Genomic DNA, 18,654 nt, shown 5'->3' with positions numbered 1-18,654 from the left:
GATTAGCGCTCCTCACAACGCTGCATTAAAAAAAAAAAATCTCTGACAGGGAAGCGTCACTCCTAAAGCGTTGAGGGGAGGTGATGAAGATCATCTGACAGAAAGCATGTTGAAATCAACAAGGGACTATGTTTTCTCCACAAACTATTTGTTGTTGCTCGTTATACGTTTCATATGGTGACTCAGTGGGGATAGACTTACTCACGAGGACCATTTTAGCAGAAAACGCTGCAGTCCCACTCTTTGTTTTTTCTCTTTCCACACATAACCCACACACTATCTCACCCATGGAGCACAACAGTCGAAGTCCACAGGACCAGAGGGAGGGAAATGACTATTAGTAGGCTATATGAACTGCACAATATAGGCCAATTTATCTAGAGATACGGTTTTGTGATCAAATTTAGACTTGTTTGAAACTGAACAGCTGCTTTTCTGCAGAAAAAGAGTCTTGTCTCGGGCATCCTCCTCTAACCTTTACATCAAAAGCAATAGATCTGTATATGATCAGACACATGCAGCTATCTATGGATGTCAATGGAAAGAAACGGGCGACACACTAAGGAATTAATGATTAATAATTCTCGGATTGGGGAAGTTTCATATATTATTTTTTCCAATATTAATATCATTGTCTTGACTGTGTCGTTAGCACATTTCCAGCCTGACTCCTTTCTATAAGGACAAATATCTATAGATTATAATGAATAGACAAGTGCATGATAAATCAGCCTCCGCATCAAGAGTCTGTTATAGCTGAGCTTCCACTGACATAATCCAGTTTATGCATGTTTTTGTGTGTGATTTTGAGAGTTATTTGTGTGACTGGACTTGAGAGTTGATATTAAACCGTTTGATTGTTGTCAGAGGAGGAGTGTTTACAAAGCTGTTTGTTGGTGGTGTTGATCAGAGCTCGGGGATTGCTGCTGAAAACACACTTGGCACCGCAACTCCGAGTCCTGTTAACAGCAGGGATACCTTTAATAATAGTAAAGTGCCGCCATCTGGTGTAGATCACAGTCCATGTGTGGTTTTGGATCCAGAGGCAAACCGCAGTTCTAGGCGGCTCTGCCTCTGCCTAATTAAGATACAAATAGAAGTCGGTTTATTAATAAATGGTAATTAAAAAATCTGTGCCTTTCCCTCCGAGCTGCCCTGGACCCGCGCTGACCTCCTGAGATCTGAGAGCCACAAACTGAAGAGCTGCTCCCATCACAGGACCCGCATTCATTTACCGCCATCTGCTGTTTATCCCTGGGAAGGCCCGTCCTGCCTGTCAGTGAGCGTTTCACACACACGCACGCACGCACACACACATGCACGCATATACACTTTCTGTGACAAAATAGCACAGCTCCTATCGACAGCTGTGCAGCATCTCCTTCGCGCTGAAATTCCACTTAAGCTGCACTTGACTCAGATTTAATTATATATATATAATAATTCTTATCTTCATTCATTTGCTCTCAGTGTTCAATCAGTTCTTCTCAAATGACGCTGTTTAAGACGGACAGGGCATAAACAGGACTTCTTGGATCATTCAATCGGCAATAACCAAACAATTGTAAAGGACGAATTCCTTTCACCATAGATTTTTTTTTCTTTTTTATGAAATCTCGTGTCGTGAGGTTTTCTCCGGGCTGCCGCGGGTCTGTGCACATTTTCACACAATCGAGATTTTCTTCTCATGTGTCACTTCCTCTGGCCGTGGCACAGAAAACTTGTCCACTTCACAATTTCTCAGATCTGACCACAAAAAAAAAAAAAAAAAAAAAAATAAGGGGGGAGTTTTCACCCTCACAAATTTCTTGGCAGACTATGGAAATACTAAATCTTTCCAACCACATGCTGCAGCAACATTATTGTTGAGTCAGTCCACTGGCAGATCCAATCAGTCAGGTACTTATTTATTATTATTATTTATATATATAATGATTTTTGAATCACTTTGAATTATGACGGCTATTAATGTCACACATCGACATATCACACTGTTGCTCTATAACACAATGTTTCACATTATTCACCTCGCATTCTTTTGTCACCTGTTTGTCAACTTCTTTTTTGTGAAGTCTCTTAAAACCACCAGACTTAATTGTTCTCGCACCAATTTACATAAATGATGAATGAATGATGTGTGAATGGAGAAGTGAGGACTCTTTCTGTTAAACATAATGTGACTGGGATCATTTCATTTTTTTAATATTCCTAATTTCTCACCAGTCAGCTCTCACGCGGCCCGGACACAACCGCTCTGTTATTTCTGGGGGGAAATGATGCGTTCGTGGAAACTTTGCCAAATATAAAGTCCTAGGGTTTTATATGATATAGAATAAAACATTTTCTTCTTCTCCTGACGATAACATCGTTTATTATGTTCCAATCACGTTACAGCAGATACAGAGATTTTCACAACAGCAGAGCTTACAGAGCTATGAAAAATAACCATCTGAAATGAATACATAAATAAAAAAAGACCCTATAAGTCTACATTTACCAACATTTATAACTTCTTTAACCACATGTATCATGAATGTAGCAGTGATCTTCATAAACTTCTGGTAGCCTACAGCTTTGATAAAGTACAAAATACATTGTTTTTTTTGTTTTGTTTTTTTTTACTGACAGGGAGTATTATGTCAGTATATGCTACACAAGAACATTTCATGTACAGATCCTCAATATCTCTCTTTTTTCCTTTTTTTTTTTTTTACTAACAGTTCAGGCTACTTAACAGAATGAATCATTAATCTATTTTGTGTACATCCAATTACTATCACCAACTGTCCAATATGTACATTATATTCTTTTTTCTTTTTTTTTTTACTTAACAGTGAAAAGAAAGCGCTCAACCCAGAAAAGGACTGAGCTGTCAGTAGTGGAAGAATGTACACTTTGGCCATTAACTGAGGAGGTGGCAGTCCTTATCTTTTCTTTTCATAGATTAACAGATGATAGATAGATAGATAGATAGATAGATAGATAGATAGATAGATAGATAGATAGATAGATAGATAGATAGATAGATAGATAGATAGATAGATAGATAGATAGATAGATAGATAGATAGATAGATTTCTTCGTTTTAGCTGTGAGGATAGAAACTGTAATAACCAATGTCCTTTGTGCAGTTCTTCTCACACTCTCTCGGTGCCAGCAGCTCAGATTTTAACGGGGACACTGTCTCTGGAACCGGCGTGGCAGACGGAGAGATTCTCCTCCTTTTGGCCTGTTCAAAGATACCAGAATCGCTCGAATCGATTGACTTGATCGAAGACGGCGTCTCTATCCAGCTCGACTCGGATGTCATGTCTTTGGGTTTGGGCTCCTCCGAGCCGCCGATCGGTGACCTCTCGGTCGGTATGGAGTCGACCTCCTCGGCCAGGTAGTTGGCGCCCGCTCTGGCACCGATAGAGTTAGCGGGCCAGCAGGAAAAGACCGAGCTGGACTTGGTATTTACGCCACAGTACTGCGGCGGCGTGCGTCCTCCCCAGCCTGATGGGTCTGCGTAATAGCCAAGAGGCCGGTTGGAGCAGCCTGCAGTCGGCAGGGGAAGAGCCTTCACTCCGGCCGCTGCGTAGGACAGCAAGGTGGCCGCGTTACCGGCGAAATCAGCGGCGTCGTATGCCGAGGCAGCAAAGTCCAGTCGGTTGTTGGCAGGGGTGACAAACCATCGCTGCGGGGGGGTGGCAACAGTGGGCTCCTCGGTTTGCTGCGGGGATAGCAAGCTGTTGCCGAGTGGGACGCTGCGCTCCGTGCCAGGACCAGTCCCCACGCCAGGGTGAAAGCGAGATTTGGCATAAGTGCTGACAAATTGGTCCTGCAGGAAAGAGCTAGGCATGGCATATCTCGCACCCGGCACGATCTGTGAACGCGGAGAGTCACCCGGTGATGGAGTTAGGCGGTCAATGTCGCAGCCTGTGTAGACACTGAAAAGATGGAGAGAAAAAACAGAAACAATTCAGAAACTAAGCTGCACTGCACTGCGCGCTATAGCTGGACACACGGCGGATGTCCATTTCACCAGTTCACTTATGTGGAGTATCACATCTGACAGAAGAAGTAAACATTTCAAACGTCTTATAGGCTACAACGAGAAAACATTTCTAATGTGAAATATGTTCAAGTATATTTTGTACATGATTAAATTGGCATTAGGTTATAAATCATCAATTGCAAATAAGTGGAACTCATATGAATCAACAGATTATAACGGACCGATTTTAAATCATATTTATGATGATAGCCTATAGTCTATTTTTGTTTTTTGTTCGTAAATATTTAACAGACATTTCTTTTAAATATATAACATCTGTCTCTCTGTTAAAGTGAAAAATAAAATCCTATTCGTTCAGTTGCACTCATTACAAAATCACTCGAAATGAGCCACCACTAATAGGAATAACATATTCAGCAATAATTATAGAGGTGCATTTGATCTTTTTTTATCAGAAATAGTTTGATTATAAATAATAATTTAATCTAATGAAATGACAGCATCGTGTGACAAAATTGCAACTGAATAATAATAATAATAATAATACAAAAAAAGAAGAAGAAGAAGTAAAAAAAAAAAAAAAAAGGAAATGAGGATAGAAGATAATCTTACGTGTCATAGTTGTCCCGAAATCCTTTGGCAAACGGGTTGTGGTCAATTTTTAGTTGCGTAATCTGTGGAGAGGTGATGGATTCATTAGACAGACAAAGAGTTTATGGAGATCAGAGTCTTCTATTTTCTTTATTTAGAAGGTGTGTGTGTGTGTGTGTGTGTGTGTGTGTGTGTGTGTGTGTGTGTGTGTGTGTGTGTGTGTGTGTGTGTGTGTGTGTGTGTGTGTGTGTGTGTGTGTGTGTGTGTGTGTGTGTGTGTGTGTGAGTGAGAGAGAGAGAGAGAGAGATCTTTCACAATCAACTCCTTGTTCGAATCCTGAGATTTTTCTGGATTTCCTTTTTTTTTTATGTAATTTTTTTTTAAATGTATAGTTGCTGTTGACAGATCAGGCTGTAAATGTTCAGTGTGGTGTCTGATATTACGCGCTCGTACATCGGTGTTCTGGTAAGCTGTCACTGCGATGAATTGCGTTTCTGTGAAGGTGAAAGTCTGGACTCTTCCTGCTTGGCTCGTGTCCTCTGTCCCATCCTCGTTTACTTCCACCACATGGAGCCTGGGCTGGTACTTGTGAAGAGACTGGAGAACCACCATCTGGAGATCCAGTTTAAAAGAAACTTCAACTCTCAAACTTTTGATAAAAGATCCAAACAAACAAGATCGAATCTCCTTTAATCTTTCTTATAATTAACATAATAATAAATGAGTCAATAATGGCAAACAAAAGCCCAAATAAAAGAGAGAACTAGGCTGCATTACACAAGTTACGAATCGGATTTTTCTATTTTTTTTGCCATTGCATGTTTTCAACTGATATTAAATCAATCATGCACAAATAATTAGTAGTTGTGTAGTAATAGTAATTGTGGTGAAACTAGTTGCTGTAATGTTGTCTTACCTGCCCCGTGTTGTTGGAGGCACCTTTATTGTTCGTGAGTTTTAGCTTTCCAAATGATATTTCCTGACGCATCCAGTGCGCACCGGTGTTTGGTGAGTCCGGGTGCATGTAAACCCTGTTTCCTATGAGAATATACAAAGAACAGGGGGAAAATGAAAGAATTACATTTTTCATTAAAATATAAATCAAGATTTTTTTTTTCTAACGGAGCATTGAACAAATATCTTTATTTTTATTTTTCGTACAATAAATGCGTATATTCAAAGAATATGATAGGCCTACCTATTACATTTGTGTCTGCTTTCCCACATGGCACCCACTTTCCTCCTTGAAATCGCCAGTGATTCGGATCCGCAAGTATTACATCCACAAATATATTGTAGTGAGCAGTTGGATCAAGGCCAGAAATGTTGAAGCTTAAAAATGGGAACATTCGTCTGTGGAAAAATAAAATAACACTGGTTTAGAAAACGCCTCCGTAACTTAAAAAAGGCAGAAGTATCTGAGTAGATTCTCCGTTTTCTTATTGCATTGGTTTTTATTTTAAGTCCGTTATTTATTTATTTTTTCATCTTAGGGGAAAAACGGGATTTCATGTGAAGAAACATCCATTTTCTACTTAAAAACTTCAACATAAAAGCTTCGTAGTGGTCTGGCCAAAAGTGGGCAAATTCTGCAGGTGTGTGACCGATGAACCTGCGTGCGTGCACTTACCGTCCCTGCTTTGTGATGATCATCTCTGTTTGGTGCCTGTGAAACTTCAGCCACAGGGCCCTGTTGCACAAATACACCTGCGCTTTCCCCGGAACCAGTCCCGCTTGCGCCGAGGAGAACTGGTAAAAAGCCCCTCCTTGGTAAGTGTGTCCATACTGTTGCGCGTAAGGGTAGCCCGCGGCCGGGTAGCCTTGAGGAGAAGTGTTGGTCAGAAGGCTGTTGTAAGCTCCATTGGTTATGACCGGGTGATGGGCCATATAGCGGCTGGGACTTCCAATAGAAAAAGCTGGGTGCGCTGGTCCATGCTGGCTCGGGTAAGGGAACATGGCACTGGGAGCTGCTGAGACTGGCTGCGGCTGGGTAGATGGAGAAAAGATGCACCTTTCTCCTGCAGATCCATCGAAATTATGACGGATGTCAGAGACTCCGTGAAGATCAGGAGAGAGTTTGCCCCTCTGGACGTCCCCTGATGCGTCCTTGGAGTCGGGAAAATTGTCTGCCTCTGACTGATTCGTCATCTCCCTAGAGTTTTTTTTCAGAGGTGAACTTCTCTCCAGGTTGTCACTCGCAGATATAATAGGATGGTCCTGTAACGAAAGCTCTGTTCCATCGGAGCTCGAAAAGCCACTGCCCACATTCATAAATTTCTTGGAGAGATCACTCGCTGGCGAGATGCAATTCTCGACCTGCATAGCTCAATAGGAAGCCACTATTAGCACAACCTATATCACAAGCGTTTGCGCACGCCTTTCCTAATGTAACACTATGAAAACGCTTTGCGATGACTTGAGGAACCAAAGGCAGCAAATTAGCCAATTGACACTATCCTGCAATCAGGAAGGATTTTCTCTCCATCACTCTCCCTTCTTTGCTAATGAAACAAGTACTGCCATTGGTTAACTCAAGGCTGTAATTTAATTAGACAGCTCTTAATTAGGACAATATGAGGATGGCTGGGCGTCAAGTGATTTGTTTGTAACATGACATGGGCCTATTTTTGATTAAAACATATGGATATATAGGCTAGATGCAACATAAGAGTTAAAATAACATAAGGAAATAAGAAAAAGTGTAACGGTTCTAAATATTGTTTTCTCCTGTCATCCCTAACGTCAGCTGCGTTATTTACCAATTTATCCGCGTTATTTACCTATTTATGCGCTATGAGTGCCAAAGTATGTCTGCCCAAGAAACCAAGATATATTATTAACACACCAAAAATGACAGTCCTTGACAGGCAGTGCATCTGATGCCTTAAAATGTTTGTGATATAGCGTGAAATCATGGCGTCCCACTGAAGATGTGTTTATGAGTCCCAGTGCTGGTAAATATTTTATGCACTAAAGTTATGAACCATGTGCACTGATAACGGGACTGCTGTGGACAGTACAGCTCACAGAGAGTAAAGGACAACCTTAAAAATATGTGGGTTTTTAAAAAAAATTTTTTTTTAATATTTTTTATTTTAATTTAGTGACGATTAATAGTTGTGAGACCTATTGAAACTCATCAAGTCTGATTTTGTGAAGAAATGATGCAGCTGTCAAATGACTGACAGTTAAGCTTATTGCTTGTAGCTGGGTTTAAAGGAGAGAATCGCATGTGAAACCACAGAACTTCTCATTGGATCCCTCCTACAGATGATCTCATCTCAAGTCACGAAACTTCATCAGGTTGATAATGATTTCCAAATTTGACATAAAGTATCAGAAGATGCTGCGTGTTTAGTGTCTCCAGTGCAGACAGAGTGGCTGCAGTCAATACAAACACCTTCCGGCTTAACAAGGTTATTACCAAGTTAACACATACTGCTGTTCAGGGGGAACAGTTAGATGTACAGTTGGTTCTCTGATTGTAAGACCTCTTTTGTTGAAATTGTGCTGATGGCTCACCTGAACAATAATGTAATGTAACATTTGTAATAGAGCGAGAGAGGTGTTGATCAACTCTGGGGTATGTTTTTAAGATGTGTGGAGATGTATTCAGTTGTAGTGTAGGCTATTAAATAACATGTAACTGTCCCACTCATTTAGGTAAATGAGGGCAGGCAAAATATCAGAATCAGAAACACCATTTTTTTCCTAAATATAAAGCTGGCTACTAGTGCAACATACAACTCCAAGAACAGATCATTTCCACTTCACTGAATAAGTTTTGGTTTAGTTATGCCGGAGCCAGAGGGTGATTAACCAGTAAGTGTGCGTATAGAACAGTCTGAACCAGACAAGGTTAAGACAAAACCGATCAAGGCCTGTTTCACTGGTGGGAACATCCACGAGTTTGTATCTCTAATGAACAGCCATGAATCTCCGCAGCTAACAAGAGAGGTCATTACAGTAGGGCTATAGGGTCCAGCAATCTATTCCTGTGAAACATACAAGCACAGGCTTGTCTGTGCCCAAGCAAAAGAGGTCACTCTCTGCTCTCCTCATTACAGGATTATGGTTCACTTCCAACACTAATCTTTAATAAGCAAAAACGAGCTCCCCACCCCCCCACCCCCACTTCCCCTGAACAAACCAATTGTTGAATCACCCATGCAGCAACTCGGTGTGTTTCCCCAGGTGCTCTGGTGCTGCTTTATGAGACTCTTGTCCTCTCCTCTTTTTTTTCCATTGGCTCAGTCAGCTGGTGGACATGACCAAAGCTGATATGTTATGCCAGCCTTGTCCCCTGGGGAGATAGTGTAGTACAGGTTAGGATCTCTGCCCCCTGCCTGGCACACAACCTCCACTGACCAGCTGACTTTAATTCACAGCCTCTCTGTGTTATTTCTCCTTTTTTCCTCCTTTTTTTCTTTACATCTTAGTAAATGCATACTGTATATGTCTGCAGTTTGTCACTGCAGCTATAGTAGTTTTTATAACAAAAAAAAACCTATTGGAAAAAACACTTCCTTCAATAATTTTGAAAAATCCATATAATATACTGTATAATTATACAACTGTGTGTTTTTCTGACCTTAACAATGTTCAGTTGAGCATAAAACAAGGTGCTTTTTTTCCCTCTCTTTTTCTTTTTTTTTAAAGCACGTTGTATCACCATTTTTTATTGTTGTGCCAAAGGAATCTGCTCGCCACCTGGGTCTAATCTAATCAATGTGAATGACAAGGAGAGAAAAAGCCTGAAAGTGAGCACCAGCTTAGGGACTTTACCTAATGCCCAGTACTGTCACTTCAATGATATGATCACAGCACACAAAATGACAACAAAATTATAGCCAGCAAGGATATGGGGACATAGTGTGCTACTCCAGTCAGGTGAAATTGCTTTTTCCGACTATGAAATGGCTTGTCTCTTGTCGGATGGGTAAACATTTCCTTGTCAGGCCAGTAATAAGGAATGAGGCACACTGGGCTGAACTAAGAGGATAGAGCCAAGGTTATTTGGGATTCATGACAGGTAGTGGCTTATATTACAGCGGCACTAAAAATTTCATGGGAATGCATTTAAGATGGCCTTTAAGTTATTTATATGTTGTTTGCCAGACGTCACATTGCAATTTCCATCAATAAATCAAAGTGAAGTATTTCTTCCTATCTTCCTGCCTCTCTTTGATTTGGGAAAAAAACAAAAAGACAAAAACCAAACCTGTATTTACCTTAAGTCTTTAATTGCCCAGTGCAACTAATCTGGGCAAGTGTGGTGGTGCTTTGTGTTATGCTAACATAACTATTGCCCCCTGTGGTTTCCTGCCATCAGTGATCTGCTCTGTCAGAGGGAATCAGGGTGCTCTCTGACAGAAAAGACAGCTGGAGGCCTGCTAAGGGGCGGAGTGGACAGTTGTGGCTTTTAAACCCTTATTAGCCGTCCTCCCTGGACACACCAAGACACGCGTCCTCGCAGAAGTGCACTCCTACACCTGCTCATTATTGATGGCCTTTAAGGGTCGCCCAGCCTTAGCAGACCCAGCCGCGATTTCCTCACCACAAAGCTCACGGCAAATTAACCTCAAGACAGGTGATTATGATGTTCAGTGGAAATACAGGTGACATGGCACCCTGTGATTGAGGATTGAGGATTAATTTATTAAGAACTGCACAACAAGTCGGCAGAATCTGCTTTCGGCACAGCATAGCAGCACATTGGCAGAGACAGACATTACATCAAACCTGAGCCTGCACACTGAAGCGACCGTTTGCCCAAAACAAATATCTATACGTGTGTTTCTTTACCTGGAGCAGAATTAAAATAAAATTTTGATTCAAAGTCTCCAATTCAAGACAGGTTGTAGCACCTAGTTTATTTTCTCCCTTTTCCTCCTATAGTACTGCACTTATCTAGTTAAATACATCACACCTATTACTTTTTCATTTAATGAACAAATTTACACTGTTTTACCATACAGTGTAGCCTTTAGCTTATAGAATAAACAACAATTTCTGTTAATTGCATTATTTGAATTTATTTTCTTTTGATACTATTTGTCTGACGGAGCATTTATTCACAGTTATTGTTTTGTCTCATATCATAGATTTTGTATTGTTCAAATACAATTTGTTGCAGGGTCATAACCACGGTCCTACGTGACACATCATTAATGTGCCATTTCCCATTCAATACAGTTATTTAACACGTTAAATTAAGCAACACACATATTGTAAGTTATTTTTACCTTCAGTCTTTCTGCCGCTGCCAGTTGTTTCTATATCACAGGACAATGACAGCACGATAATTAACACACTCCTATGGAAATAATGCTATAAGTCTATGGGAGAATGAGCCATGAGCTATCCACACGGCTCAACTGAGCGCTCCCACTAGAAAAATGTGAATACAGATGGTGGTATGTAAAATTCATGCATAATTATAGATGTGTGAATTTTGTCTCATACCAATTCTGCAGCAAACTTAACACCTGTAAAATGTAGTAATCCTTTGGGTACTACAGTCCCTGAGAGTGTATTATTTGTCTTAACAAACAGTGAGGATATAATGTCAGGGCTTGCAAAGTTAGTGGAGAGGCTAATGTCCCAACGAAAACTTCTTTTATCACCTGCTTCTGAACTGTTATCAACTGTTTGGTTTGTTGGTAGTCTCTTTAATTTTTAAAGAGCCTGTGTGACCCAGCGAGTGCAGTTGGGGTTTGTGACCATTTTGTTATTTCTGCTGCCATGCACTGTCAGACGTCTGCAAGTGAATAACATGGCCACTGTCCCCAGTAAGCCCATGGCATAAAAAATTCACACTAACTCCACTTTTTAAGCCATTTCTGATGAAAAGCACACAGAAATGAAACTGACTTATGCCAAATGAATATCATTGGATCGCTGTGATTGTGAGGCTGATGTTTGTAACTTTGAAATTATTTATAAAACATCAGTTCCATTTTAAGAGTGGCCGTGCCATGAAGTGTGCACTTACTCCTTTGAGAATCCTCTGAGGTTTTTCCTGAGCACTATCAGCTTAAACCTGAACAATAGAAAACAGAAGGCTCCAGTCCAGTAGCTCAAGCTTTGCCTTTTTTGACGCGAGTCTACGTTGCTTAGACAGGATGAAAATAAGCACTAATTACCCAGTCACAGCTGTGTCTGTATTGTTTAATCGATACCTGCGTTGACATGATGATGAATATTTAATCCAAAAACAACAACTCCCTGTTACCTGAGTAATCAGCATTCAAGATTTTGGACCCTAATATCTTGAATTATTATTATAACAACGATAAACGGATGATTCACCTGCCAAAGAAAATACTTGAAATAAAGCATATATGCTGCACAGATCCTTTGAAAGACAACAAAATTCTCTGTTTGAAAAGAAAATATTTTGGGGAGAATAGGAGCAAACAGGCGACTGTCGTGTTACAAGAATAATCTTCATTAAAATCACAGGCAACAACACCAGGCCAACACACAGCTCATTGGGAATGCAGTGTGAAAAGAGAGGCCCACAGATTATCACTCTACGTAACTCATGTTTAATTTATCCAGGAGCAATATTGTCAAGAGCCCTACCCGTCCAAAGAACTAGACGCTGATAAAAGCTGGAATAAGACTTAGGGAAGCCCAAAAATAACACAGGCTTCAAGTAAAATGTTGCAAAATGGAGAGAGCACAGTCGAGAGCGAAAGCATTAGAGACATCCACCGACATGTTTAGCGCAGCTTCACAGCAGTGTAATATAACTGCTTTAGGATTGTTAATATTTCAAAGGATGACTTCTAAATGGATTTAAATGGACAATAAAGTGTGCACAAAACAACAAGACATGATACGCCACACTTAACCTTTTGCTCCGACTTCGACTAAAACCTGCACCTTCGCAGCAGATTGTAGCTTAACTGTATAGTGCTTAAATTTCAGCAAAACAACTAGAAAAACAAAACAGCCTTACATTCAACTATAAGACGTAAGCCTAAACCAATTTCTGTGTGCTCTATGGTGTGGTGTTTTTTTTTTTTTCTACTCCTCCTCCTCCTCCCCATGGCTGAGTGAAATGGAATTGCCTCTCACATTCAAAGACAGCTCTAGGAAGGTGATAATAGAGCTACTCCCTGCTGTCTGCAGGCAGGAAATAGGAAAGTGGCATATGGGGCCAGGAACCAAATAGAGAGGAAATGTGACCAGGCAAGGGAAGGAACCAAAGGAAAGGTTAATGATCAGCTCTGAATTCTACAGGGAAGAGAACCATGTTCCAAGTTGAGAGGAAAAATAAATGTGACATGATTTATGTCTCCACTACTCACATCTAGGATGTCACAAACAAACACCAGTTTATTTTTCTTAAAAAACTTTTGCCAATGGTAAGGCTGATAAAGAAATAAATTCAGAGATAGAAGCGGGGAAATTTTTTTTTTCTGGAATATTTCATCCATACAGCTGCACAGGTGCTAGAGGATGCTGTAGGTTTCAGAAATGGCATAGAGAGAGAGAGAGAGAGAGAAAGAAAAAAAAATTCCACAGTGTCATAATTTCACACTGGTTAGAAAGATGAGAAAGACAGACAGTACCGTATAATCAAGAAAGAATCCATCTTCACAGCCTCACCAGTATGCTCCAACAAGTGTGAACTACACTGCCTGGTGTCCTACTGTTGCCTTTACAGCAGCTCCCGGCCTGCAGCCATCCCCAAGAGCCTTGAGGAACTGGTCCACTCCTTAAACGACCAGGAAACTACGCCGCTACACTGGGACTAAATTAAACATTGGACACCCTGCATTGATTCAAGTATGAGGGGAAAAGGGGGGGGGGTGGGGGTGGTGGTATGTGAAGGAAAAGATAAATCACAGAGCAACTAAAAACGTTTGCAGTGAAAACATGAAAATTAGTGCCGTGAGTGAAATACGGTGGGTTTGTTATCATTAGGGGCGATGTAGGCTACATTAGCAGGGAGTGAATTTGCTTTCAAATTTTCACCCTGTTACCACACCTTGGTTGAAAAGAGTTTGTGACCTTTCACCACGAGGCTGGATTCTCACCCTTTAACTATCAGTTACATCTGCTGTAAAGAAGGAATCAATTTTGAAGCAATTTGCACTTGGCTCGTGCCGCCACTGAGCGTCTGATAACATTCATTGTAAGTTGTCTTTTTAATTATCCGAAGGAGTGGGTGACACCGAGGAAGGAGCACGATGAAAAGTGACTGGAGCATTAGACTTTAAGAATCAAGTGTCAACATGCGTAATGTGGAGATGAGTAGTATTTTACAAATACACGAGCCCCCAGACACACAATCGCATCTTACATCAAAATTACAGCGACATGTATAATCATGAGATACCAGCATATCATATCAGACGTCAATCTTGACTACACACTGCACACAATCTAAACGCGTGATTAAAATGTCTTGCTGGTAGACATTGTTGTAGCAACAGCTGGACATTAGAGACAAAGCAACATCACACAGGCCGGCTTTTCCCAGATCTGACAGCTAGATCATTTGAAGCTGACAAGATAACACTTAAATGCAAAGGTGACATGACAGTGTCTTCAGAGCCAGATGGATCAATACTCGGCTTGGCTCGTCAGGATATGAGCAGTGGTTCTGCAGCCATGTTTTTTTTTTTTTTTACACTGCCGTTTTGAAAATAGGCTATCACTGTCTCGCACAATGTCTGGTACGTTATCAATGAGCAGATTTCCTTTCTTATGTTGTAACTGAAATATTGATTCACTGAATTTAACAAAACAGCCTTGGATTCCAGAGGAGACCTCAAACCTTTTACCTATTTTTTTTTAATATAGTATAGTCTTCAAAGCACTACGACAAATCTTGGGCTTTTGAAATACAACACAAGGTGTCGTGAGAGTTAGCAACTGGAATGGCCACAAGACGTGGAAATGTCTAGGTGACTATTAAAAAGCTCTGCGCAGGGACGTTTGATACATTTCCAAACCAACTGGTGGCCATAATTTACGAGAATAAAATGATCAACGATCCTTCAACTCGTAGTCACAGTCAAAAGGTGCTCGAAGAAAGCCAACTTTTCCAAACCGTCCCCCAGTGAGACAGCCAAGAAGTCCCGTAGATCAGTTAGAGAAACTCGGCAAGTTGCCTTGGTGACCATCCAGGCTGCACCGACTGGCACTATCTCTACTACCCCCCCACCCCACCCCTCTTTTTCTCCCATCCACATCTATACACTTAAATAAAAAATCAAATCTATCTTTCAAATATTCAACAGTCCCTTTTCCCTGGGAGAGGTAAAGGAGCATTGTTGAATAATGCAACCAGACAGGGATCTCCCAGAGATAGTCTCTACAGGCATCACTGAGTAGGTCTGATCCCACTTGAGTAGCATCTATCATAGTGACATCATCATTCACACAAGGAGATATGATAAGACAGTAGTACACTACTCTACTACTTGAGCCAACTCTAAAGCAGGCAGTGGTGTTACTCATTTAAACCAATCTACTGGCCATCTGTTGACGCTAAATTCATGGTCTGACTGCCATTTCTAAATCAAACACCATCAGTGAGCCTTTATTGCTTTCTGCTGAACGAGAACATGTTTTTGATAGGGGGAAAAAAAAAAAAGATTGGTAGCTCGCGAGACACGCGCATATTCTCTTTTACCTTGTGGTTCTGGTGGGTGTGTAAATGTAAAAACCACAGGGACAAGCAGCTAAGGAAGAAGAAAACAACATCTACATGCGGTAGCAGCAGGTCTCTACCCTGCAGATTAGGGCATTGGGAGCACTTTGCAGGTTGTTGTCACAGGTATGACAACGGAGAATCGCGCTTGCTATCCCCAGGTTACACAAGGTGTGAACAAAATGTGCAGCCAATTTGTTTTGTGCTGAATTAGAAGAGGAAAAAACATAACAGGAATATGTTTTGGTTTATCTATATCTGCCTCCCGTTTGTTTTGAGATGCCTGTTTACTATGTGTTATTCCTGTTTTTTTTCTGTTGTTGTTGTCTTGTTTTTTTGTCAGTTTTTCAGTAGCTTGGAGGTACATCTGAATACGTATGTTCTGGTTCAAATGGTTATTTTAACCGGACTGCGAGTGACATCAAATCAACAACTGAACACCAGACACAGCATCAGAAAAAAAAAAAAAAACCCAATCCAATCCAACAAGCTCAATCAAACCACAAGGACAAAGAGAGAGTGTGAGCATTGGCACAGGAATTACTGATCTTGGGGGAATTGGCAAGACCAACGGCAAGCAAGTGTATTACATATGGCGTGCCATTTTCACAGCTTCCACAAAGAGAACACAAAAAGTGTTATATCTCACTATCTAAGACTAATAAACAACAACCCAGATATGCTGAATCCGTCTGATGCTGCAACAAAGACTTGAGGTAAATGGAGCTTGTGGAAGTCTTTGCAGCTCATATCGGCTACAGCGAGATGATGAGCCGTGTAGCCTGAGCTAAGCAAATACAGTAAATGAAGCCGTCCTCCCACTAATTCTATGAGGTGTCAGTCAGGAAACTGGTCCGCCAGGATGACTTTCAGCTCTAATCAAGCCAGATGGTTTCTTAACACTGAATAAATGAATTGATTTGAATGTAGCGTCTCTGCTGCACATGACACAGAGGTGGTCAGCATGAGAATAAGAGAGCCACGATCTGCTAACCTCGGGGAAGTACACCGTGAATCCCTTCAGTCCTGCGAACATGAATATGACGGAACATATTTGCGGTGTTTGTATCTGTTATGTTGACAAAGTGTTAAGACAAGGCCTTTCGTCGTCACAATTGTACACAAGCTCACGCCTCAAGTGTTATCTTCAGTGTCCCTAACCCACTACACTTTATTACTATCATTAGATGGATCACTGCACTTTCCCTGTGGTGTGAACTGCTATCAATTATGCAGTCATCTTTCAATTATTGTATATTGTTTAAGTGCCTGCTAATGAATTGTGAAACTACAGTGTTATGGTGTGATTGTACTGGGCAATAACTAGCTACTGTACTCTTAAGCACATTTTTCAATTAGATCTTGGTGGCGATTTTTCAGTCATTAAGCACATTTGGTGTAAGGATGTCCACCTTACACTTAGCCAAAGGTGTTTCTGCAGTTGCTGTTAGCCAGCAGCCCCAATGCAAAACCACTGCTGAATGTAAGAGGACTCCAAAGACGACACTAGAGTACCCACTGTGATTTTCACTGGGGATTTTGATATTCACACCTGTACTAGGTGTTGTTTGGGAGTCTGATAAGCACGTGTGAAACCAGAGGGGCGACTAGAACGGGGGCCTTATTTGAAGGGAGAGATCTTTTCTGATATATCTATCAAGGACAGCACTGTTGTTTTGTATTTTCTTGTATAACAATAAAAAGGGACAAAGCTAATCAAGCACTGTGTATCTTAGATACCAGCCATGTGTCTAATTGAAGCTGCACATGGCCATATGGCCGTGTGCAAAAAATAGAAAGTCCAATAACTACATAAGGATTCAAGCTGCACGTGGAAGAGTGAAATATTTCCAACATCATTGCCAGCGTGGTAGTCAATCACTACACAGCTTTTGAACTGAGGATTCATCTCAAAGCTATTGCAACAATTCAGACAAAATTTTACTATGACAAAATGTACAAATGTACAAAATGTGTATAAGGCAAAATAATTTTCGGCGTATGAAGAAATCACAGACCTTATCATTACAGGATCAGAGGCTGAAAAACAAAGTGCATGAGAGTTGCTCCTCCTCTCTCTAGATCGGTGATGTTCAGAGGCAGCCTGTTATTGGAGGTGTTAATTGGCAAATTCAGTACAAGTCAAGAGTATGTTCCCTGTCGTCCTCGCCCAGCGAGGCTAGGTCATTAAACCGAGAATGGATTCTTTCATGCTGCCTTAACCCTTGAATTGCAAGTTACCCTTCCACAAACATCCCCATGCTCAATCCCACCCCCGTGTGTCAAGAAGAAAAGCAACCTACTCTAATTTAACAGTGACAATAAAATAACAGGAGGATGACATCTTGGGAGCCAGACTTTCAGTCATAGTTATTTCAAATTGGCAGCCAAATGTCTTCAAAAAGTTCAGAAGTTTATGCATGTCCAACGCTCCTACCCTCCCCTGGTAATCATATACAAGTCGTCCTTGCTATAGTGGATGAACAATGGGAATTTTAGAACAATGGCATCAGCAAACTCCACTGATCAGCGCCTTTGTGTTCTGTGTATTGAACAAGGCTCTCATCCGCCTGAAACGTGAGCCTCCTTTGGGGTTCTGGGTGCGATCTCACCACTGCCTCTGTCATCACTTGCTGTGACTGCCAAATCTCTGCTCCAGAAATCAGGGCTCTCAGACCAGCACTGAAACAAACACAATGGAGAAGGGGGCTGTTCAGAGACTTTGCACAGGCAGCGACGGCTTCAACACATTTAATCGAACACAAAGTCGGCTCCACCACTCCTGCACAGAGAGCACGAGGATCCCAACGCATGGCAAGACAACTGTGAGGTGATACTCTCAGCTCACAACGCCATGAGAGTTGGCAGTCTCTTATGCCAACGGTGACCAGTGCACAGACAGTTGAATATGCTTCTCTCCTAAGTTGTTAATTATCTAAATGACATTGATGTGAAGAGGGCACTCTAGCCAGGTGACCTTCATCCACTTGCTATCTCTCTGTTTTGTTTCAGTTTGATTAAACCCTTAAGCATCTCTTTCCCCCCGCCCCCCACTTGTGTTATATCTTCTTAGCAATGGCATGATCTGATAAACATTGTTAGAATATTTAGAAATAAAATATTTAGGAGAGTAATTGTTAAAAAATAATTACTTAGCGGAATGTAGGCTCATCTCATCTGTCCATTAGCTACTGCAATTATAATCTAATTACTGGCTAATAAAGAAAAAAAAAGGTGTGTGTGTTGTCATGGAGTTGAGATATTGAAAATATTATTTATACTGGAAGCATCAATTGCTCACATCAGTCAACACCAGAAACTAAACATACGCAGATGTGATGCTGATAGAAATACAAAAACAGACTGTTGTGTATATATTGAAAAAAAAACACCA

General features: G+C 41.0%; 1 protein-coding gene across 1 annotated transcript; it reads right to left on the bottom strand.

The window, feature by feature from the left end:
- Positions 1–3,085: 3,085 nt before the first annotated feature.
- tbr1b (T-box brain transcription factor 1b) lies at positions 3,086–6,910 on the bottom strand (the record flags this gene model as incomplete). The annotated part of the gene is made up of 6 exons (XM_083996647.1): positions 3,086–3,929; positions 4,610–4,671; positions 5,042–5,200; positions 5,505–5,626; positions 5,787–5,941; positions 6,219–6,910. 6 exons carry the CDS (start codon positions 6,908–6,910, stop codon positions 3,086–3,088), a joined length of 2,034 nt encoding a protein of 677 aa, XP_083852773.1.
- Between the last annotated feature and the right edge of the window lie 11,744 nt (positions 6,911–18,654).

This window comes from Trachurus trachurus (genome assembly GCF_905171665.1).
Source record: "Trachurus trachurus genome assembly, chromosome: 21".
Taxonomy (NCBI): domain Eukaryota; kingdom Metazoa; phylum Chordata; class Actinopteri; order Carangiformes; family Carangidae; genus Trachurus; species Trachurus trachurus.
Note: the sequence above shows the minus strand (reverse complement) of the source record. Positions and strands in the feature narration are given on the sequence as shown.